Genomic DNA, 25,000 nt, shown 5'->3' on the forward strand with positions numbered 1-25,000 from the left:
GCAGTCCTTCAGAGTCATAAGACCCACGGAGCTGGAGTTTATCCCGGTTGCTATCGCGTGAAACTGACAATAGCAATTACTTGCTACCGTTTGGATAGGACGCTAGTCTATCGCAAAGTACTTTCCACCAGATTAACTGTCCCAGCCACCCATTTACTACTTGGTTGAAAGAAGGATCGGAAAAAAATCTCGACTGCACCCGGGACAAATCTTGGTCCATTTGCATATTAAGCGAGTGCTCTACCAACTGAGCCATCGGGACACCCCACCACCATGCAGAGAAAACTGCAATTTTTGTTGACAATTATTTAGAAAGTGACTTTCAGAGGAATAGACTTGTCATAATATTTGCCTCAAAGAACATTAAAAAGAGCTTTTTTTTTTTTTTAAAGAGCTTTTATATAGCACAATATCCACTAAAATGTGCTCAAAGAGCTTTACAAGAGGTCCCTGGTCAACAGCAAAATTTAACCTGTAGGACGGGATATGCCGACTGTTAGGCGATATTATAATTTTTCGGACAAAGACACTGCTGTTAAGGGCCAGGTACTCATTTTACACCTGAGTACGGTGAGAGAATGTGAGTAAAGAGAATTTTCCAAGGACTTAACTTTTTTAAAATGTTTCATTAGTGAAAATAAATTTAATTTCTTAAACTGATAAAATTTAACATTTCTCATCCTTGTTTATCTCCTCCTCCTCTCCTCCTCCTCCCCCTCCTTCTTCTTCTTCATCATCATCTTCTTCTTCTTCTTCTTCTTCTTCTTCTTCTTCTTCTTCTTCTTCTTCTTCTTCTTCTTCTTCTTCTTCTTCTTCTTCTTCTTCTTCTTTTCTTCTTCTTCTTCTTCATCTTCTTCTTCTTCTTCTTCTTCTTCTTCTTCTTCTTCTTCTTCTTCTTCTTCTTCTTCTTCTTCTTCTTCTTCTTCTTCTCTTCTTCTTCTTCTTCTTCTTCTTCTTCTTCTTTTCTTCTTCTTCCCTTTTTCTTCTTCTTCTTTCTTCTTCTTCTTCTTCTTTCTTCTCTTTTTCTTCTTCTTCTTCTTCTTTTCTCTTCTTCTTCTTCTTCTTCTTCTTCTTCTCTTCTTCTTCTTCTTCTTCTTCTTCTTCTTCTTCTTCTTCTTCTTCTTCTTCTTCTCTCTTTCTTCTTCTCTACTACTATCTACTCTACTACTACTACTCTACTACTACTATCTATCTACTTCTTACTTTACTACTTACTACTACTACTACTATACTACTATACTTACTACTACTATCTACTTCTCTACTTACTTACTACTACTACTACTCTACTACTACTACTACTATACTACTACTACTACTTCTTTCTTCTTCTTCTTCTTCCTCTCAATTACAATTACAAAAGATGCGATACATATGATCTCTCTTCTCTCTCTCTCTCTCTCTCTCTCTCTCTCTCTCACACACTCTCTCTCTCTCTCTCTCTCTCTCTCTCTCTCTCTCTCTCTCTCTCTTTGTTATAGAAGGGAAGTTCTGGACAGACTATATACTATTTCTTGCGTTGCAAAATAACAGAAATTCGAATTTTTTATCACTTTCAATCTAAATTCGGGGTGGATTGATCCCGACATAGTAACTGGTTTGAGAAGACGGGTCCCAGATGACGTGAGCCTTTTCGGGCCAATATCGAGAAAGGTGTTTTGTTAGTGCAAGTCTGGATATATATGGAAGATTGAGAGAGTGAGTTGATTGAGTGATTATGATTTAGTATTTAGGCTGGGTGAGGGTAATTTGGCTTAATGTTAACCTAAGGAAAAATTGGCCGGAGTTGTGGTGGGGAGGTGGGGGTGTGAGGAGGATATGGAGGAGGGGGGATGTTTTGATGATGATGATGATGATGATGATGATGATGTTGATGGTGGTGGTGGTGGTGGTGGTGTTGATGATGATGGTGATGATGATGATGATGATGATGATGATGAAGATGACGACGACGACGACGACGATGATGATGATGATGATGATGATGATGATGATGATGGTGGTGGTGGTGGTGGTGTTGATGATGATGGTGATGATGATGATGATGATGAAGATGACGACGACGACGACGACGATGATGATGATGATGATGATAGTGGTAGTGATGTGGTGGTGGTGTTGGTAGTGGTGTTGATGATGATGGTGATGATGATGATGATGATGATGATGATGATGATGATGATGATGATGATGATGATGATGATGATGATGGTGGTGGTGGTGGTGTTGATGATGATGATGATGATGATGATGATGATGATGATGATGATGATGATGATGATGATGATGATGATGAAGACGACTATGATGGTGTTGATGATGATGATGGTGGTGGTGGTGGTGGTGGTGATGATGATGATGATGATGATGATGATGATGATGATGATGATGATGACGACGTTGATGATGATGATGATGATAATGATGATTACAACGACGACGACGACGACGACGACGACGACGACGACGACGACGACGACGACGACGACGACGACAATGATGATCCTCACCTTCTGCAGACACCTTTCTCTTTCTGACCAGATCTGTTTTGTTTCCCACCAGTAAGATCACCCGATCCACCCCGACTTCAACTCTGAGGTAGCGCACGTGCTCTTGAACCGACTCGAAGGATGAGTGGTCGTTGATGGCAAAGACAACCACATAAGCGTCAAGGATCTGTTCCAGTCCTTCCTGTATTACCTGGAAAAATTAAAAGACAAACAAGTTATGAACAGTGAAAAAAAAAAGAAAAGATTAATCGGATCGAACCGGATCGTGTAAGAGCTACATGATAGGCGTTAGAAAAAAATAAAAATTGAATTAAATTAAATTCTCTTTGAATTTAAACCGATGTGCACTGATTTTAAGGTCTGATAACCTAATTCCTTATGGACTCATTGTTAAATTCTCTTTGTACTTAAACCGACGTGCACTTATTTAAAGGTCTGATAACCCAATTCCTTATGGACGTATTGTTATAATGGAAATCTCAAAGCAATGACGCAAAATGTTGTGTTAAACTAGGCCCATAAGTGGGTATGGATGTCAGACCTAAATAGATGTACACTAGTTTACTTCTTTACTCTGGAAAAAGGCGTAATTCAAAATTTGGCCAAAAAACTTGTACTTCAAAATATCGATCGATATAAATGACCTTCCTTCCGGCAAAAACTTGGGACTTTTTGTGTCGAAATGGACCTAATGAAATGGGTTGAACTTGAAGTCAATTACATCAAAATAAGTAAATTTCTTGGGGGGGGGGGGGGGTTGTTCAGTTTTCTTGGTATTTTGTTGTTGTTTTGTTACTTTTTTGTTTGTCTGTTGTTGTTTTTGTTTGTTTTTCATTTTAATTTGTTGTTATATATATATATATATATATATTATATATATATATATATATTATATATTTATATATATATATATCGCGAAGTCCCAGGTTTGAAAGGGGTTTTTTTGTCAAGATGAGGGTCATTTAAATAGATCGATATTTAAAGGACGAGTTTTCTGGCCAAATTTTACGACAAAATTATCATGAGATGAAACATCGTTTCTGCTTAGAATGAGGAATGTACTGGTAAGGTCCAAAGACCGTTGTTAGGGTCATTCAATATTCATAGTGAGGTCATCGGGGAATTATACTATGTTACATCCATAGCAGTAAGTAGTTACAACGAACGATTCAATCGCAATTTATATGGTAATAGCCAGTGGTCAAGGCAGAATGCTAAATAACGCTTGCTTTTGACTGAACATATCATACGAATGACCAAATTATGGTCAACAACATTACGTGTTTGACTGACTTTTCATCTTCTAAATTTACCAAAATACCCCCCCCCCCCTGACCCCCCCCCCCTTCTTTCCTCACCAACTGGGAAAATCGTCACATTTATGATAGTGCAAGCAACTTTTTTTCTTATTCAAATATATTATGCATCCCAAAATTTGAAGACAGAACATTTTAAAATATGTTCTAAAAACCTGAGCTTTTATATCTCGCAATATCTACTAAACGTGCTCAAAGCGCTTTATAAAGGGTCCCTGACAAACAGCAACACGAAGCATGGAACCTGTTAGGTGATAATACATGTACCATTTTTTCTGACAAAGACAACACTGTTGATAACCAGCTACTCATTTTACACCTAGTACGGCGAGAGAATGTGAATAAAGAGCCTTTTCCTAGGACTCAATTATGCGCAGAGCGAGGCTCGAACCCATGACCTTCCTATCAGAAAGTAAGTGTCATGCCACAAGACCACATTATAAGCATATAGTCTAACCCTCTTTTGTATGGCTTGTTTTCGAACAACATGGGATATACATCGTAGTTTGTAACCTACTTGTTTTTGAAATCATTATTTAGTAGGATTGCTATTTTAAAAAAAATTTTTGAGAAAAAAATCCCGAAACTGGTCGGCAATGAGAGTTAAACATTTTATAGAAGTCCTGGGTTTGGGCTGATCTCCATCGGTCGATATTTGAAGTAAGATATTTAAAGCCTAAGATTTAAATGGTCAGATAGAGCATACAACAAACGTAGAAGCTTTGCATAGAATAGGGAAACCCATCCAAATTGTGAAAAACCATCAGAAAAAAAAGGAAATGGCCTTTCTTGGCTATCTATAATTTGTGGCGACAAGCGCACGTTGAAAGCCTAACACTCAGTGGCTACATAGAGTGAAAAAGAGCTCATGGTAGTCCGAGGTTAGCGTTTTTGACATGTTTGAGACTATCAACAAGCAACATCCATACACACTCCGAGTATAGATAGTGTGAGGTTGACGTCACTCGGGTCTTTGTCATTGCTTTTTTGCCATCCGCGCTTATGAGTAATTCTCACTAAACTGTATTAACCAGACTATAAACGTTTAAGGTTACACATATTTTTGTGTGTTGGTCCGTTTTACTTCCGGATGGCAATATAGTGAGCTTCTTAGCCAAGCGCATGCTATCTATATGAGTGAGGCAGAGGACAGATCGTCGTGGAGGCGTATGCTAGGCAACGTTCATACAAGCGCGGGCAACGGATAAGTAATTTAGTAGGATTTAACAAAATGCTTTATCAGACCTCAACAACTGTAAGTGAGACAAGTCAAAAATTGAATTATTGTACAGTCATGAGATGAAACATAAACATGATTTTAGCATGGAATGAGCAATTAATTGCTTGGGTGCAAAGACCGATGAGCACATCATTCAATATTCATAGTCTGGTCATCAGGGGAAGGATTTCAGTGTACTGTAGGGTGGTGGGAACAACCACTGCCGTACTATGATAAAACACTTTTTGTTCAATTTGCTTTGTTATACACATTTAATTTAACTGAAATATCGATCGCGTAATAGTTAAATCAAATTATCCGATACTGTCCAAAATGGGGGGGGGGGGGGTCTGTTGACATGAGACGTTTGATGGATTAGATATATCCCTCCATGGAATACTTAAGCAACGATATCTATTGATGAGAGAGCGCATAGTTGAGACCTCGGAAAAGGCTCTTTGCTCCCATTTCGGGTATTTGGGTGTAAAATGAGTACATTGTCGGTAACAGGATTGTCTCTGTTGTTTAAAAAATCGCAGTATCGCCTTTACAGGTGTCAGATTTCGTCCTGCTTTATTAAGTGTTGCTGTTGGCTAGGTACCCCTTGTAAAGCGCTTTGAGCACGTTCATGCTTAAGTAGATAAGCTCAATAGTTCAAGTGAAAGTTTGATTTAATGCGTGTTGTCAGACCAAAGCAGAATGGGCCACGGCGGTATTTATATGGTAATAGCTAATGGTCAAGTCTTGATGCTGGAGGACGCATTTGCTGGACACCATGTCATTCCAATACATTTTAATTATCAGCCATCAGAACCGCATTTAGGAAATACATTTGTCTTAGTTTCAAGCAGAAATTGTCAAAGGGTGCACAAGAAAATGGATTGTTTTTCTCATTCATGTCTTAATAAATTAACTATTAATATCTTTAAATTGATGTTAACATGTTATAATGTGCGACTATGGGAGATGAAGTGAGTAGGAAAGTGCCAGAAGACAATAGAGAATTTTAAAAATTTCGCGGCAGTGATGGGGGTTTGAACCCGCGACCTTACTGGTACGACAACTCCGCCTGGCCGGTGAGAGCGTGACTCTACCGTATGAGCTATCCACGATCCCCAAAAAAGATCGTCTCTAACCCTAGTCATTATTAAAGCTCTCTCTCACCGACTACTTAAGATCGCGGGTCCAACAATGTGCGACTATGTGGTCTTGTGATATGACACTCGTCTTCGGGAAGAAAGGTCCAAGGTTCGAGTCCCGTTCTGCTGGTCGCATTATTGAATCCTTACTTGGAAAAGACTCTTCACTCACATTCTCTCACCGTCCTCATGTGTAAAACGATTACATGGTTGTTGACAGCGTTCTCCCTGTCTGAAAAAAAAGATTGCGTTATTGACTAACAGTTGTCCTGTCTCGTCCTACATGTTTAGTGTTGGTGTTGGCTAGGCCAATTGCAAGTCGCTTTGAGCACATTTAGTAGATATCGCGCTATATAAATGCTCAAGCGCTTTTCTTAAGTCATTGAATTTGTAAGCTGGTCAGGAGACACCGACGATGATGACAATATCAAAATTTTAATTTGTATGCTAATAGCAATAGTAGTCAAGGCTATTTGCTGCAGGGCGCAATAATTGAACTTACGATACCTTGTGAATACAACTTAGGGTGAGAGCAGGAGGTCTCAAGAGCCTATAGGCCTATAGAGTCTGAGTTTATCCCGGTATCTATAGCGTGAAACGGACACCATTTGGATAGGAGGCTAGCCTATCGCAAAATACTTTCCGCCAGATCTACTGGCCCAGTTACCCAATCACTGTTGGATGGACAGGGGCGTCAGGAAAAAAGAAATCTCGATTTCAGCAGGGTTCGATCTCTGTCTTTTTGCTTGTAAAGCGGGTGCTTTACTACTTGATCTTGGGACCGTCAATAAGAATAATGGTCAGTTACCCCAAAATTCATGCAGATATGTTTGCTGATGGTCTTAGAATTGATGATTGTCCTCTTTATTTTTCCTTTTCCCTTTTTGATGCTTCACGTATTAAAAGACAGTTATAAAAACCAAGAAGTTATTTGGAGGCAAGTAGTAGGGGCTTGGGCTTTTTGTAATTTAATTTAGTTTTGTTTTTATTTTTATATTTCTTGTTGTTTTGCTTTGTTGTCTTGTTTTTGTTTTTTTTTATGTTTTTTTTTTTTTTGTATTCTTTTCTTTTTTGTCTCTTTTTTTTTGACCTGTTGTTTTGTTTTGTATGGCTTTTTGTTGTTGTTGTTGTTGTCGTTTGTTTTTATTATTTTTTTTTTTTGTTTTGTTTGTTTGTTTTTTGTTTTTTTTGCTTTTTTTTTTTTTTGGTTTTTTGTTTTTTTTTTTGTTTTGTTTTTTTATTTTTCAGGGGAGTTTGGCGGGGAGGGGGGGAGGGGGGTTGAGAAGTCCCAGGTTTGAGATTGTTTTTGCTAAGATAAGATTTATTGTAATCGACCAAGGACACGTTTTCTGGCCATACTTTTAAAATACTATCTGCGGGTGGTTGGATGGGAGCATCACCCTTGAATCATATACCTATGATGTTCGCATGGGTGTACGATCTGATAGTGATGTCGTTTCTTCTTCTCTTTACTAGCCTATCCTGCTTCTTTGGTTTGTGATTGTATTTTTGACAGGGGATATTTTTTTTTCTGTAAATCTTCTGCCTGTTTGTTCTTGGTTATTTATAATTTAGCTTATGATATCTTTAGGTTATGATTTTGATTTACATTTGTACTATTTTTGTTAGATTGCTTGTTTCTTTGTTTCAGCGGTCTCTCATATAACCTCAATTGTGTTGGAAGAGACCTAAAGCAACAAACAACAAAATACTATCTATGTGTTTTGTTTTGTTTTCCATAGTATAACTACAATAGCTGTACTAATGTATTGGGCCTGTTGTGACATGGTAAGAACAATATTAAAAGCCTATTCAGCTGTGGACAATATAAAAATGATGGTAAGTCGCTGCATACAATGCCGCTAATCGTTACTTGGTTCCTAATAGTCTATGGCCAAGACCATCGGTCAAGGCAGTTCGATTGCTGTTGGACACGACATCTTTTGGACAGATTATAGAAAATAGGATCAAAAGAATGGCGTTCATGGTATTGAAGACGGATCATCACAGTGTAAATCGAAATAAATATCAGATGTTTGGATAGAATTGATTTAAATTATAAGTACAGATGTTTATGTTGGTAACAACAAGAGATGAAGTGAGTAGAAAAGTGCCAGAAGACAATAGAGAATAAAAAAACGAAGTGAATATTCTCATCCCCCTAGTCTAGGATGCTAGTCTTCATAATAGTAGTCCACAATTGTTGTATGTTTAATCCAAAGGTTGTAATGCAGTAATTTGTTAAGTTTCTTGTCACAAGTTGCACAATAAAAAAAAAATCAATCAAATCCAAATTGCAAAAAGCCGGCGACGTTTTCTTCGGTAATCCAATCGGCCGGGGGGGGGGGGGGGATGAGAATAGAGGCAGCCATTAAAAAATCTTCGCGGCGGTGGTGGGGTTTGAACCTGCGACCTTATTGGTACGAAAACTCGCCTGGCCGGTGAGAGCGTGACTCTATCGTATGAGCTATCCACGAACACAAAAATATTCGTTTCAAACTCAGGTCATTCCTAGAGCTCTCTCTCTCTCTCTCTCTCTCTCTCTCTCTCTCTCTCTCTCTCTCTCTCTCTCTCTCTCTCTCTCTCTCACCGACTTCTGGAGACCGCGGGTTCACCACACAACCATCGCGAAGTTACCTGGCCAGCAGTTAAGCTTAAGAGCCAATATTTTCAACACAAACATATAACACAGAAAAGATTGAGACATTGAGTATGCTCCGGTAGAGTCACGCTCTCACCGGCCAGGCGGAGTGGTCGTACCAATAAGGTCGCAGGTGGAAACCCCACCACCGCCGCGAAAAATTGTTATTCTCTATTGTCTTCTGGCACTTTTCTACTCACTTCATCTTTTGTTGTTACCAACATAAGTGCCTGCTCCACTCACTTTTCTGAATTAAAAATTGACCCCATATACCGGAGCATACTCAATGTCTCAATCGTTTCTTTGTTATATGTTTATATAAAACCATTGTGTAAGCTTGAAGAAGAAGAAGAAGAAGAAGAAGAAGAAGAAGAAGAAGAAGAAGAAGAAGAAGAAGAAGAAGAAGAAGAAGAAGAATAATCTAAAAATCACTTTCACACACACACATACCTATATACACGTATGCACACACACACACATACACACACACACACACACAAACACAAATACACACAGTTTCAGTTATAACTCAAAAGAAGAGGACCTAGATCTCAGATAAATGTGAAATATTGACAGAGACTTTAAAAAAAGAAAGTCTCGATTCATACTACCGCAAACAATGCGTCAAACAATCGGAATCTATTGACCAGAGACAGTTACAAATACTGGTCTCTATGAAAGAACCAGGGTCCGACGCCTGAGTACAATAATAAAGAAACAGCGATAGAGGTTATTTATTGGTCACATCTTACGTCGAGAAGATATTATCCCAGCCGAAACTGCAATGACAGAATATTTCCTTCATGGCAACAAAGATGTAGGGAGATCACCAACATCAATAGTAACTACCCTGAACCAAGATCTCTCTACATATCAGAGATTTATAGATTCAGGTGAGGCCGAGTTAATTCCTGAAGAGCAAAGAAAAACTACAGTGCCCTCCGTACTAAAGTCACAACAAGATCTTGACAGCCTCAAAACTCTGGCCCAAGACCATGACCAATGGAAAAAATTAACAACTTGGATGGAGAGAGCAGCTATACTCATGGAGTTTTGAAAAATCTGTCACTGAATCACACAATTTTGAGCAAGCGACATTCAGACTCTAGGCTTACTACCACGAAAATATGTTGTTGTAAAAATGTAATGTTTTTTGTTTTGAACAGCATCCACACTTGACCCTCTGCGAATAGTCTTTGGATGGTCGTTCCAATGGAACTTGGCTTTCAACAAAATACGTAAGATGTGTCGAAATTTGAATAAAAACATGACGATAGAAAGTAAAAATATTAGACTAGATTCATGTGGACAAAAAGTGCTCTCTTAAACACATTAATTTCCACAAAAGCTTCGAGAAGTGTACAACGAATCTACTGGCAATTGGAACAGATATATATATATATATATATATATATATATATATATATTATATATATATATAAAATTTTACTGGAGTAAAAGAATTATTGAATTTTTTAATGATTGCCATGAGAGAGCTGGCAAAGGGAGAAAGAGGGAGAGAGAGAGAGAGAGAGAGAGAGAGAGAGAGAGAGAGAGAGAGGAGAGAGAGAGAGAGAGAGGGGAGAGAGAGAGAGAAAGAGAGAGAGAGAGAGAGAGAGAGAGAGGGAGAGAGAGAGAGTTGGAAAGATAAGCCAAGCCAAAACAGTAGAGATTATGAGATTAAATTATGAAAAGGACACATTCAAAAATAGAAAGAGAGGGAGGGAGAGAGGGCAGGAGGAGGAGGAAGAGAAGAAGAAGAAGAAGAAGAAGAAGAAGAAGAAGAAGAAGAAGAAGAAGAAGAAGAAGAAGAAGAAGAAGAAGAAGAAGAGAAGAAGAAGTGTGTGTGTGTGTGTGTGTGGGTGTGTGTGTGTATGTGTGTGTGTGTGTGAGAGAGAGAGAGAGAGAGAGAGAGAGAGAGAGAGAGAGAGGTATTTTTATTTTTCAAAACGATGTATTATTTTTTCTGAAAAATGGAAAATTGAAAGATTCCTGCCTGACAGCTGCTGTCACAATGGATAGAAATTAGCTACATTGTAATCAGTATGGATTGCAGCCTTACGTGCAAAGCTTTGCATCTTTATCATTTCTACAGAAATCTATTTTATCTTTCATTTTTCTCAGCAATAGGGGACCTGATTGTTCAGTTTGTAGAGCACTCGCTTCACACGCAAAGTGACCGAGATCAATTCCAGGTGAAGTCGAGATTTTTTTTTTTCTCAGACCATTGTTGGGAAGCTGGGTCTGTTAGAGTGGCGGAGAGTACTTTTTTCTTTTCTAGATCAACTAGATGTAATACCATTTTCAGACGACTGGCCAAAGTTGAGCGTTTATGTAGCGTAATATCCACTAAACGTTTTAAAAGCGCTTTACAGAGGATCCCTGACAAACAGCAACATGTAACATATAGAACGAGGACACATGACGCCTGTTAGGAGATAATACCATTTTTCTTTTTCGACAGAGACAACGATGTTTATGGCCAGGTACTCATTTTACACTTTATTACGGTGAGAGATTCTTTTCCAAGGACTCATCTATGCACCGAGCGAGGCTCGAACCCAGGACCTTACGTTCCGAAAGCGACTGAAATATCACATGACGACATAGCCGCACACAAATTTAATATAAAATTCATTTTGTTCAAATTGAAATAGATGTGTTTATCAGTCTAGTTTTGCTTCTGGGCTGATTGTTTTTTTCTGGGGTTTTGTTTTTGTTTTGTTTTTTCTTTGTTTGTTTGTTTTTTTTTTGTTTGTTGTTGTTTTTTTTTTGTTGCTTTTTTTTTTTTGGGGGGGGGGTGTTTTAATTTCTTTTGTCTGTTGTTGTTAGTTTGTTTGTTGGTTGCTTTTTTGCGGGGGGGGGGGGGGGGGCGGGGGGTGGAGTGGAGTTGTCTGTTGTTTGTTTTTTTGGGGGTTTTTTTCCTGTATCTGTTATGTATTTTGAGGGGTTTTTTTAAATTCTGATTTTATGTGTATGCTTTTTTTCTTCTATTTCTTTTTATTTCATTTTTGTTTTATGATTGTTTTGTTTTTTGTTTTAAATTACATTTGATCTGTTGGTTCTTTGTTTGGTTATTTTAGCCTGCCTTTAAAATAAATATTTTTTTGTTTCGCTCACAGTTTGTTTTTTAAACAATCAATTCACATTAAGGCGAATGGCATCATGGTGTCTAAACACATTTTGACAAGCTATGCTTGGATTATTTATTGCTTTTTAACCGGTTATCTGCCGTTTTCAAGAAAGATGTGTATTCTTTTAAAAAATAGAATAATTTTTTTTAAATAATAATAAAAAATAAAAATAAATAGACAAATAAAATTCCCTTTATTCATCCCGCAGGGGAAATTTTTCTCTAGGGTCTATTCCAAGGTAAGACTGGAATAACCCAGGCGTCAGCCGCAGTGCAGCGCCGCAAATTGAGCTAGTGGTGAGGACAGCGCAGTGGCGGGCGATCTAACTCGGTACATTTCGGGTACGAAGCAAAGATCGGACCGCCGCTGAACCACGCAGACATTCATTTAAACATTCGGCCAGAAAACTTGTCATTCATATAACGATTGATTTAAATGAACCTCATCGAGAAAAAAATACTTTCAAACCTGGGCTTTTTGAGTGTTGGTCCGTTATACTTCCGAATGACAATGTTGTGAGCTTCTTAGCCAAGCGCATACTATCTATAGATAGTTCGAAGATGACGTCACTCAGGCCTTTGTTTTTGTTTTTTGCCATCCGCGTTTATAAGTAATGCTCACTGAACTGTTTTAACCCGACTATAAACGTTCATGGATACACACAGTTTTGTGTGTTGGTCCGTTATAGATAGAATGCGGTTGGCCAAGGAGTTCACAACATTGCCATCCGGAAGTATAACGGACCAACACACAAACTCTGTGTAACCATGAACTTTTATAGTCTGGTTAATCCAGTTTAGTGAGAACAACTCACAAACGCGGATGGCAAAAACAATAACAAAGGCCTGAGTGACGTCATCTGCATACTATCTATACTTCCGAATGGCAATGTTGTGAGCTTCTTAGTCAAGTGCATACTATCTATAGACAGTTAGATAACCACGCCAAATTTGTAAACATTCGTCTTTATGGAGTACGGCAGTTTTACTGGTTAAATAGTAAATGTCTACAGTAGTTAGGGTCACGATGCACAGGTGTTGGAAGGCTGACGGTGTTGCTGTAAAACATGTAAATAAAATAATTGTCTAAGAAGAAACTTGATCTGTTTTCTATCCAAGATAAATGAAGGTAATTGATTTAATGGTGTTTATTTGATCAAATCATGTCAAAGATATTTCTTTTCAGAGATATTTTTTTGTGATTTTTTTTCTTTTCTTTTTTATTTTTGTATGTGTGGAGATATATGCGGCTATGTGGTTTAGTGGTATGACACTCGCTTTCGGATCGGAAGGTCCTGATTTCGAGCCTCTATAATTGAGTCCTTAGAAAAGGCTCTTTACTCACATTCTCTAACCGTACTCAGGTTAAAATGAGTACCTGGTATTTAACAGCGTTGTCTCTGTCGGAAAAAAATTAAATTGTAATATCGCCTAACAGTCGTCATGTCTCGTTCTATATGTTATATGTTGCCGTTGGTCAGGGACCTCTTGTAAATCGCTTTGAGCACATTAAGTGGATATTGTTTTTTTTTGTTGTTTATTTTTGTTTTATTTTGTTTTGTTTTAGTATTTAATTGGTGCACAGCAAAGTGAACACATATTTGCAGGTCTGATAACGAAGCAATTATGGACCCGTTTTAACATTGTTGCAATGGAGAATATTTTGCGTTAGGTTTGAGAGTATTTCATTTACAACAATTGGATTCAATAGTCTGATGTCACGTCGCCCAGCAACGGCGGTCATCGTGGTTCTAAACAAAGAAAATAGGTACTTTTTATTCTTCATGCTGGCTAGAACTTTTCATATGTCTTGTGATCAGCATGTGCAAAAGTCAAAATATGATCAGATTTATAATGGGCTTTTTTTCTCCTCTGGATACGCTTTTATGCTCGCCGGAGAAATATTTCATAAGGGCGTCCGCCATTGTTCCGATAGTTTAGAGCCAGTTACTAAGTTACCATACGTCATTACGAGGGAAGTGACGTTACGACTGTTGAAGCGTATTGACACCATACCAATTTGTGTTATCAGACTTGTAAATCATTGTACGACGATGCACAGAGGTCTGATTGATTCAAACTGCACTTTATTCACGCGGGTTTAATTCCCGAAACTCTATTTATAGAAGGAATATATAACAACAATAAAATGGAAATGAAAATTCAATTTAATTTAAGAAGAGAGAATATACTTTTTTTTCAAAGACCTTCAAAGTTATTTTAAGACTTCAGAGATTGGTTTTATCTTTTTTGTTTTAACGACAATCATAGGTAGGAATACGTAATTAAATCAAATTAACTCTCTCCTTACCGATCATTTTCAGTATTTTCCCCAAAATGGCAGGCTTACCCAGCAGAAAATTTTTTTTTTTTTAACTCAAACAATCTCTCTACAAAACAACTTTATGTTCTTATTCATTAAACAAAGATCATTCTTCAAAGTTTGTGATGTACAAAATAAATCTGAATTTATTTTTAAAATGTATATTGTGTCGTAACAAATGTGACGATTTTGCTGTAGGTGGTAAGGAGAGGGTTAAACGGAGCTTCTATTCTTGTTTTTTTTTTTTAAATTATTTATTGTTATTTATTTCTTTGAGCTTCTAGCAGCTACATTTACATTGTCTATTTTATATTTTTAGAGGGGGATATTTCTTGGGGGCGGGTGGGGTTGGTTGGGGGGGGGGGGGGAGCGTCGAGGTTAAGGGCCTGATTACCGCTTTCCAATAGATAGATCGAAGTTGACGCCATGGGTCATTGTTTTGTTATTTGCCATCCTCGTTTATGAGTAATTCTCACTAAACTGTATTAATCAGACTATAAATGTTCAAGGTTACACATAGTTTTGTGTGTTGGTCCATTATACTTCCGAATGGCAATGTTGTGAGCTTCTTAGCCAAGCGCATACTATCTATAGATAGAATGCGGTTGGCCAAAGAGTTCACAACATTGCCATCCGGAAGTATAACGGACCAACACACAAACTCTGTGTAACCATGAACTTTTATAGTCTGGTTAATACAGTTTAGTGAGAACAACTCACAAACGCGGATGGCAAAAACAATAACAACGGCCTGAGTGACGTCATCTGCATACTATCTATAGACAGATAACCACGCCTCACGGACAGTTGTCATAATGTAAACAATAGCAGTGATTGGTTAATTTAGCAAACTACACAGGTTTTACTATCGATGGTATGTATGTAAGTAAAATACCCACTCAATTGATCAACTGAACAAATACAGAAATCTATGTGTAAACGTAATCGTTCAAAATATGATCGAGCAAATTGTGTGATAAACTGGTAACCAATCTGGCGGTATGAAAACAATAACAATGATCAGAGAGAGGTCGATTTCATTCACGTTATTGTTTATAAACAACCAAGTATGTTTGTCCGAGCACGTGTGAAGGTGTGTCACAAATTCCATGTTTTGATTGGTCAAAAATTTACAGCTAAATCGTTGGAGAGATCGTTACGGTATTTATTTATACAGATGCTGTGCGCTTGGCTAAGAAACTCACATCATTGCCATCCGGATTATATAGATAGAACGAAGATGACGTCACTCTGGTCTTTTTATTGGGGTTTTTTTTTTGTTTTTGTTTTTTTTTTGCCATCCATGAACGACTATAAACGTTCAAGATTACACAAAGCTTTGTGTGTTGGTCCATTTTATTTCCGGATGGCAATGTTGTGAATTTCTTAGCCAAGCGCGCACTATCTATAGCTCAGTCGGTGGATTGCTCGCTTCAAACGCGAAAAGATCGTCATTGATTCCGAGTGTAGTTTGTTTGAGTTGTTTGCGTTTGTTTTTTTTTTTGTTTTTTTGTTTTGTTTTTTGTTTTTGTTTTTTTTTTTTTTTTTGTTTGGGGGGGGGGGGGGGGGGGGTCGTGTGTAGATCATAGGGTAGAGTCAGGCTCTCACCGGCCAGGCGGAATTGTCGTACCAGTAAGGTCGCCGGTTCAAACCCCCATCATCGCCGCGAACAATTTTTATTCTCTATTGTCTTCTGATACTTTCCTACTCACTTCATCTCTTTGGGTTTATTTCTTACTCAATTTTCCATTCAGTGACGCCATAATCAGGTAAAAGACCTATTTAAAATTTTGGTCAGAATACTTTGTCATTTTAACGAAATGCATTTGTCTACGTTGTGTTTATGTGTTTGTGATAGAGAGAAAGAGAGGAAGTGAGATTGAACGATAGATAGATAGATAGATAGATAGATAGATAGATAGATAGATAGATAGATAGATAGATAGATAGATAGATAGATAGATAGATAGATAGATAGGTAGATAGATAGATAGATAGATAGATAGATAGATAGATAGATTAGATAGATAGATAGATAGATAGATAGATAGATAGATAGATAGATAGACAGACAGATATATATATATATATATATTATATATATATATATATATATGGATAGAGAGAGAGAGAGAGAGAGAGAGAGAGAGAGAGAGAGAGAGAGAGAGAGAGAGAGAGAGAGCAGGTAGAAGTGGAATATCGGATAAAAATTATAGTTATCATATTACGGTATAACAAGTGTAATTAAATGACGAATTGCCATTTTTATGGACAATAAAGATCTATTACCATTATATCATGTTATTTTGAGTAGGTTTATTATCAATTCTTATATGATTAATATGGACAAACTTTTTAAACGGAGAACTGTGAATGCAGGAAGAAATATTCATGTAGAAGTATATGTATTTAAAAGCAGTCAGTTGTCATGTCCTTAAGTATGAGCCACAGGACCTTAAAAGCCACAGGACCTCAAGAGCCACAGGACCTCAAGAGCCACAGGACCTCAAGAGCCACAGGACCTTAAGAGCCACAGGACCTAAAGAGCCACAGGACCTTAAGAGCCACAGGACCTTAAGAGCCACAGGACCTCAAGAGCCACAGGACCTCAAGAGCCACAGGACCTTAAGAGCCACAGGACCTTAAGAGCCACAGGACCTAAAGAGCCACAGGACCTTAAGAACCACAGGACCTAAAGAGCCACAGGACCTAAAGAGCCACATGACCCCAATGGAGCCAGGGTTTAACTTTTCCCAGTTTCTATGACGCACAATGGACAGTAGTAAGTGCTTGCTAACCTTTGGATAGGAAGATATCAAAGTTCATTCAGCTAGATCTAAAAAGAACAGAACAGACCCAGCCACCCATTCTCTGGTCAGTAAATAAAGTATTTCAGAAAGGAAAAAATCTCGTTTCCCGTTTCTTTTGCGTGTGAGACGAGTGCTCTATCAACAAAATTATCTGGGAGTCTAATTTAGAAGCAAAGAACTTACATTTCTGTTGACGGGGTCAATGACCTGAATTGTAGATTCTTCTCCATCCAACAACACGGAAACTGTCATCTCTTGGTTACCCTCTGGGAATGAGAAATAAGAATTTAGTTTTAATTGAATTAAGGAAAGTGAGTGGACTAAAAGCATTTATGTCAGGCAATTTAACCAGCTAAATGTCGTACACTTGAAAACCTCGTATTTATAATTTTGGCCAGAAAACTCGTCCTTCAAATATCGATCACTTTTTAAGGATCCTCAAGTCGGCAAAAACTCTCAAACCTGGGACTTTGCTAGTCCCGGGTTTGAGAGGTTTTTTTTTTTTTTTGTGCCAAGATGAGGGTCATTTTAATCGATCGGTATTTCTAGGAAGATTTTTCCAGACAAAATTAAAATACGTGTTTCTCTAGAGTACGGCACTTAACTTGTTAAATAATGAGAAAATTTAATTTGTAAATAATAGTTATCCAGAGCCTTTGTTTATTTGCATGATGTTTTCCCCAAGAATTTATTTTTCAAATAGAATCGGGGTTATATAATAGCCTTCAACAGTCGTGACGTCACTTCCCTTCTAATGACGCATAATAACTTAGCAACTGGTTCTAAACTATCGGAACAATGGCGGATGCCCTTATGAGATACTTCTCCAACGAGCATAAATGTGTGTCCAGATGAGAAAAACATTATAAATCTGATCATTTTTTTTTTTGGACTTTTTTTTCATTCTGATCACATGACAGGTGAAAACGGTCTCGGCAGCATGGAGAATAAAAAATACCGATTTTCTTTGTTTTGAACCAAGCTACTCGTTGCTGGGCGGACGTGACATCAGATTATTGAATGCTATTCTCTCTTTACCGATCATTTTCAATATTTCCCAAAAATGGCAGGTTACCCAGCAGAAAATATATTTTTAAAACTCAAACAATCTCCCTACAAAACAACTTTATGATTTTATTATTTAAACAAAGATCTTTGTGATGTACAAAAATAAATCTGAATAAGAAAAAATGTATTTTGTGTCATAACAAATGTGACGATTTTGCTGTATGTGGTAAGGAGAAGGTTAAAGACTACATAAATAAATTGTCTCTTCTTTATTTTTCTCCCAATAACGGTGAGAAAGACAAAATCAAGTCAATCAATAGATAAAGTCGTCTAGTTGGAATTATTTTATACTAATTTAGTTTTCCACAGTAAATCCATCACTGACAATTCTTAGGTAATTAATTCACATTGGAGTGCATTGGTCCCAAATAAAGCGGACCGAATGCACTATCTAACTACTAGATAGATGACTGCTGTGAACTGAAAAGAAAATAACGCCATGTTGTTTTTAACATTTTGGCCAGAAAACACATCTACAAATAAATTCTGTCGATCGAGGAAAATGATGATCTGATTTGGTTAAAAACTCTCAAACCCAGGACTTCAAATGTTTTTAAGATGTGTATGTTAGTTTTAGAGACAGTTTTAGAGCTTATATTATATCATGCTGTACTCTGAACAAACACGTTTTTTAAATTTCGGCCAGAAAACCATTCTCCAGATTATGTTGAACGATGAAAACGATGAGTCTTATTTGGTTAAAAACTCTCAATCCCAGGACGTCGTTGAGGTTTTTAAGATGTGTATGTTAGAGTAGGGCAGACAATTTTAGAGCTATACCATGTATTACGCTGTATTCTGGGAAAACACGTTTTAAAATTTTTGCACAAAGAAAACTCGTCCTTCTAGTATCGATCCATTAAAGTAACCCTCACTTTAGTCTAAAAGCGCTTTACAAGGGGCCCGGGCCAACAGTAACACTTAACATGTAGGATGAGACATGCCGCCTGTTTGGCGGCATTACATTTTTTTCGGACAGAACAACGTTGTTAACAGCCTGATACTAATCTAACACCTGAGTACGGTGAGAGAATGTGAGTAACGAACCCAGTTCCTTGCGATACGAAAGCGAGTGTCATACCACAAGACCACATAGCCTGATCTCTTATGCTGTACTCTGAAAAAAATACGTTTTTAAAACTTTGGCCAGAAAAAAACATTCTCCAGATTATGTCGATTATTTGGTTAAAAACTCTCAATCCCAGCACGACAATGAGGTTTTTAAGATGTGTATGTTAGAGTAGGGCAGACCGTTTTAGAGCTATACCATGTATTATGCTTTACTTTTTTTAAAAAATGTTTTTAAAATGTTAGCCAGAAACCCCATCTCCAAATTATGGCCATCGTTTCAAATGACTCTCATTAAATGAGAAAGGTACTGGATTCGAGCCTCGCTCGATTATAGTTGAGTCCTTGGAGAAGGCTTTTTACTCACATTCTCTCACCGTACTCAGGTGTATATTTAGTATCAGGCTGTTAACAACGTTGTTCTGTCCAAATTTTGGTTAAGAAACTCTCAAAACGTAGGACGTTTTTAAGATGTGTATTTTAGTACGGCAGACAATTCTTCATTATTTCAGAAACCATATCATTTCTCCTTACAAAAAAAACAAACAAGAAAAAAAAACCTGACCAAAGTCTTATAATATTTTTGGCTGCAAATTAAATTTTCAGATTTTACGTCGATCCGCTTTCAGTTGAGGAGTTTCATGTTTCTCAAAAAATAGAAAAACGGCAGCGACTTCCAGGAAGGGAAATGAGTGCGTGTGTGTGTGTGTGTGTGTGTGTGTGTGTGTGTGTGTGGAATGGGGGGGGGGCATTATAGCGGCATCAAACTGTAATCCATGTTCACATCATATCAACACGAAACAATTTTATGTAATCTCTAATCGATATATTCTACATGTTATTATCATCAAATCGAGCATGCAAACACACCTACACATACACATACACATGTTGTTTACACGCATGTACAAGACATACGAATGCAAACGACTCATTGAGGCGATGTGATCAAGTGGTATGACTCTTCTTCTTCTTCTTCTTCGTCTTGTGGAAACCTCCAATATTGTCGAGGATCACTCCACAGTTTGTAGTGTTTTACTCTCACCTTGGAATCGGAGCGGCGCATAGTTGAGTCCTTGGAAAAGGCTCTTTACTCACATTTTCTCACCGTACTCGGGTGTAAAATGAGTACCCGGCCGTTAGCGGCGTTGTCTCTGTAGAAAAAAGATTTTAATGCAGCCTAAAAATAATAGGTGTCATGTCCCGTTCTTCGTGTTTAGTGTTGCTGTTGGATAGGGAGGGACCTCTTGTAAAACGATTTTGCGCTATTAAAAAAGCTCAAGTTTTTAAGCGCACGGAGAACGCATCGTTATGGTTACGGGCTAAAGAAATGCCATTTATTACAATTTATTATAAACAAATCAGGCACACCATTAACACACAAACACACACACACATGGTAATTACACGCATGTACAAGACATACAAATGAATACGATTCAGAAAGCAAAACCAAAATAGGATGTGTCACTGACTAGCTCATAACCCCAAAATAATAATCAAATCGCATTATAGATACTATTAATATAGCTATGATTATTTGTTCTGAACAACCTACTGCAGATATCGACTATCGAAATTTGATCGCAATCCTTCATTCATTGATATATTGATATCGAAAGCACTATGTGACGATATTGATTCTGTTTTAATTTATCGATTTTAATCATAATCCACGTTCAATACTTTAATCTTACTTATCGGTCAGAAAGTAAATCTAAGTATAGAGAAATTGATAGTTTTTATAATATACATCGCCGTCGACATCGATTTTTTTCGGTTGTGTAGAAACTGGTTATATTATTGTTAACAGGGGAAATCGTTATTAGATCTCTATTCATTTGGTATAATAACGATCATGCTACTATAATAAATCTCTCCCTTGTGTGTTTTCGGTAAGCGCAAACAATTATACACACACATACACACACACACACACACACATATATATATATATATATATATATATATATATATATATATATATATAATGTTTGTATTTTTCTTATTTGTTTGTGATGATATTTTGGTATCTATATTGTGTTCAGATCACCAGCATTGAGAAAAGAAACAGTCCTTGTCAATCATTAATTAAATCGATTAGCTGGCTTGATTGGTTTCTCGTTGATTGTGTAAAGGTCGAGGAGGGAGAAGGAGGAACCCTAGGAGAGAATGACATTGATAAATACGAAAATAAAGCAGACGTTCTTTGTGATAGACTAGCGTCCTATTAAAAGGATAGCGAGCAATTGCCATTGCTCGTTTAACGCAATAGAAACAGAGATAAACACCGGCTCCAAGGGCTTGATGGCTCTGAATATGACTGTTTAAATCACCCAAGGCGTAAAACCGTCTTGAAGTTTTAAGTCACAAATACCTGGATGAAAAGCTTGTATTAATAGTATGCAGTTGACGTCACGCCTTTGTTATTGTATTTTGCCATCCGCGTTTGTGAGTGATTCTCACTGAACTGTATTAACCTGACTATAAAAGTTCATGGTTACACACAGTTTTGTGTGTTGGACCGTTATACTTCCGGATGGCAATGTTATGAGCTTCTGGCAAACGCATACTATCTATAGATAGTTCGACGATGACGTCTCTCAGGTCTTTGTCATTGTTTTTTTTGCCATCCGCGTTTATGAGTAATACTCACTGAACTGTATTAACCTGACTATAAACGTTCATGGATACACACCGTTTTGTGTGTTGTTCCGTTATACTTCCGGATGGCAATGTTATGAGCTTCTTAGACAAGTGCATACTATCTATAGCGCTTTACTACCACATTTAGTGGATATCGCGCAGTATCAAAGCTCAAGTTTTGTTTTTGTTTGCTTATATATATATTATATATATATATATATATATATATATATATATATATATATATACATATATATATATATATATATATATATATATATATATATATATATATATATATATATATATTACATGGTATTCTTGCTGTTTACATTGAGTTCAGACCACGAACACTGACTAAAACAACCAGGCATTGTCGTTCATTTGTTAAATCGTTAGCTGCTGCTGGCTTGGTATGAAATGAGTACCTGACCGTTAAGAGCATCGTCTCTGAAGGAAAAAATATATATTTTGTCATGTCTCGTTCTACATGTTACGTGTTGCTGTTGGTCAGAGAGAAACCCTTGTAAAGCGGTTTGAGCACCTTTAATGGATATTGCCGAATATCAAAGCTCAAGTTTGTTTTTGTTTTTGTTTTTGTTTTGTTTTGTTTTGTTTTTTTTGTTGTTTTTTTTTTTTGGGGGGGGGGTTGTTATTTTTGTTTGTTTGTTTTGTTTTGTTTGTTTGTTTGTTTGTTTTTTTTTGGTTGTTTTTGTTTTGTTTTGTTTTTTTACATGGTATTCTTGGTGTTTACAGTGAGTCTCAGACCAACAAGACTGATTAAAGCCGTTGTCGTTCCATTTGTTAAGTCGTTTGCTGGCTTGATTGGTTTTTCATTGATTAGGTAAAGGTCTGGGAGGGAGAGGAGGAGAAACACCAAGGAGACGGACATTGATAAAGACGAAAATAAACAAAAATACTTAATGGTAGAATAGTAAGTTTATTAATTTCGGCGTTAGATCTTTCTATAAAGCAGGACCTACAATTAGGAACTCGCTTCCTTTGTCAATAAGGCTCACTAGCAGCGTAGAAAATTTTACGAAAAATCTGAAGACTCATCTTTTCCAAAAATGTTTATCCTAGGCATTTTCTTCTTGATGAGTAAATTATTCGTTTTATTTTTCGATTCCATTTTGTTGAATGTCAATTTCATTTTGGAAAACTTGCATAGTTAGTGTGTGCGACTGTTGTGTGTGTGTTTGGCTCGGTATTAATGTTTATGGTTTGGCAAGTATATTGTCAAGGGCTTTGAGGCTTCGGCATTTAGCGTGATAGAACACTTTATTATCATTAGAGGGAATGAGATTAGCGGAAGAGTAGCGTCCCTTGATTGGACGTCACCTTACAGAGAGAACGTCAAAATGGTTTTGCGCATGCGTCTCTCTCGTCAGAAAAGTGAGTGGAGCAGGCACTTATGTTGGTAACAACAAGATATGAAGTGAGTAGAAAAGTGCCAGAAGACAATAGAGAATAAAAAATTTTTTTTCGCGGCGGTGGTGGGGTTTGAACCTGCGACCTTATTGGTACGACAACTCCGCCTGGCAGGTGAGAGCGTGGCTCTACCGTGTGAGCTATCCACGAACACGAAATATTCGTTTCAAACCCAAAGTCATTTCTAGATCCCTCTCTCACCCACTTCTTGAGATCGCCGATTCGTTCGCCACCATCGCGAAGTAATTTTGACCAGCAGTTAAGCTTAATAGCCAATATTCTCATCACAAACAATATAACATAGAAACGATTGAGACATTGAGTATGCTCCGGTGTATGGGGTGAATTTTTAATTCAGAAAAGTGAGTGGAGCAGGCACTTATGTTGGTAACAACAAGATATGAAGTGAGTAGAAAAAAAAATTTTTATTCTCTATTGTCTTCTGGCACTTTTCTACTCACTTCATATCTTGTTGTTACCAACATAAGTGCCTGCTCCACTCACTTTTCTGAATTAAAAATTCACCCCATACACCGGAGCATACTCAATGTCTCAATCGTTTCTATGTTATATGTTTGTGATGAGAATATTGGCTATTAAGCTTAACTGCTGGTCAAAATTACTTCGCGATGGTGGCGAACGAATCGGCGATCTCAAGAAGTGGGTGAGAGAGGGATCTAGAAATGACTTTGGGTTTGAAACGAATATTTCGTGTTCGTGGATAGCTCACACGGTAGAGCCACGCTCTCACCTGCCAGGCGGAGTTGTCGTACCAATAAGGTCGCAGGTTCAAACCCCACCACCGCCGCGAAAAAAAAAAAAAAAAAAAAATTTATTTTCTATTGTCTTCTGGCACTTTTCTACTCACTTCATATCTTGTCGTCTCTCTCGTCCTCACTTTCGGTGAAGTGTCTCATGCCGCACAACCAACATGACGTTCTCTCTCTAATAACTTTTCCGCTCGTGACTTCCAATCAAGGGACGCTACTCTTCCGCGAATCCCATTCCCTATAGCGTTATATGAAAAAGCTATCAAGGAACTACTATTGTCCGTTTCATACTTTAATAAAAATAATTTTTGAATATATAAAACGTGAGCGTTTATATGTCGCAATATCCACTAAACGTGCTCAAAATGCTGTACAAGGGGTCCCTGACCAACAGCAATACGTAACAGGTAGAACGGACACGACGCCTGTTAGGCGATATTATAATATTTTACAACTGAGACAACGCTGTTAGCGACCAGGTACTCATCTTACATATGAGTACGGGGAGAGGAAGTGAGTAAAGAGCCTTTTCTATGCGCCGAGCGAGGCTTGAATCCAGGATCTTCCGATCCGAAAGCGAGTGCCATACCACTAGACCACATAGCCGCACTATCAGTCCCGGGGGAAAATCCGGCTTCGTGTGCCTAATAGTTTTGCATGACAACATAAAATCACCCTAGGATAGGCGTTGAGTCACAAATGCATAGATTCATAGCTTGTAAAGTGCTTTGAGCACGTGTAGTGGATATTGCTCTATATAAAAGCATTGTTGAGTCCTTAGATAAAGTTTTTTATTCAAATTCTTTCACCATACTCAGGTATAAAATGAGTACCGTTAACAGCAACATCTCTGTCGGAAAAAATATATATAATTTGTCATGTCTCGTTCTACATGTTACGTGTTGCTGTTGGTCAGAGACCCTTGT

General features: G+C 37.6%; 1 protein-coding gene across 1 annotated transcript in view; it reads right to left on the minus strand.

Annotated features, from left to right (window-relative positions):
• LOC144976790 (uncharacterized) overlaps positions 1-25,000 on the minus strand; it is a 246,290-nt gene that overhangs the window by 53,936 nt on the left and 167,354 nt on the right. The window contains exons 4-5 of the mRNA XM_078921239.1: positions 17,275-17,357; positions 2,511-2,700 (exon numbers count right to left, since the gene is read on the minus strand). Coding sequence (XP_078777365.1) covers positions 2,511-2,700; positions 17,275-17,357 — 273 coding nt within the window. The remainder of the gene's footprint in view (positions 1-2,510; positions 2,701-17,274; positions 17,358-25,000) is intronic.

The sequence above is a fragment of the Berghia stephanieae genome, chromosome 7 (assembly GCF_034508935.2).
Source record: "Berghia stephanieae isolate SIO BIC M18660-M18661 chromosome 7, UCSD_Bste_1.3, whole genome shotgun sequence".
Classification (NCBI taxonomy): Eukaryota; Metazoa; Mollusca; class Gastropoda; order Nudibranchia; family Aeolidiidae; genus Berghia; species Berghia stephanieae.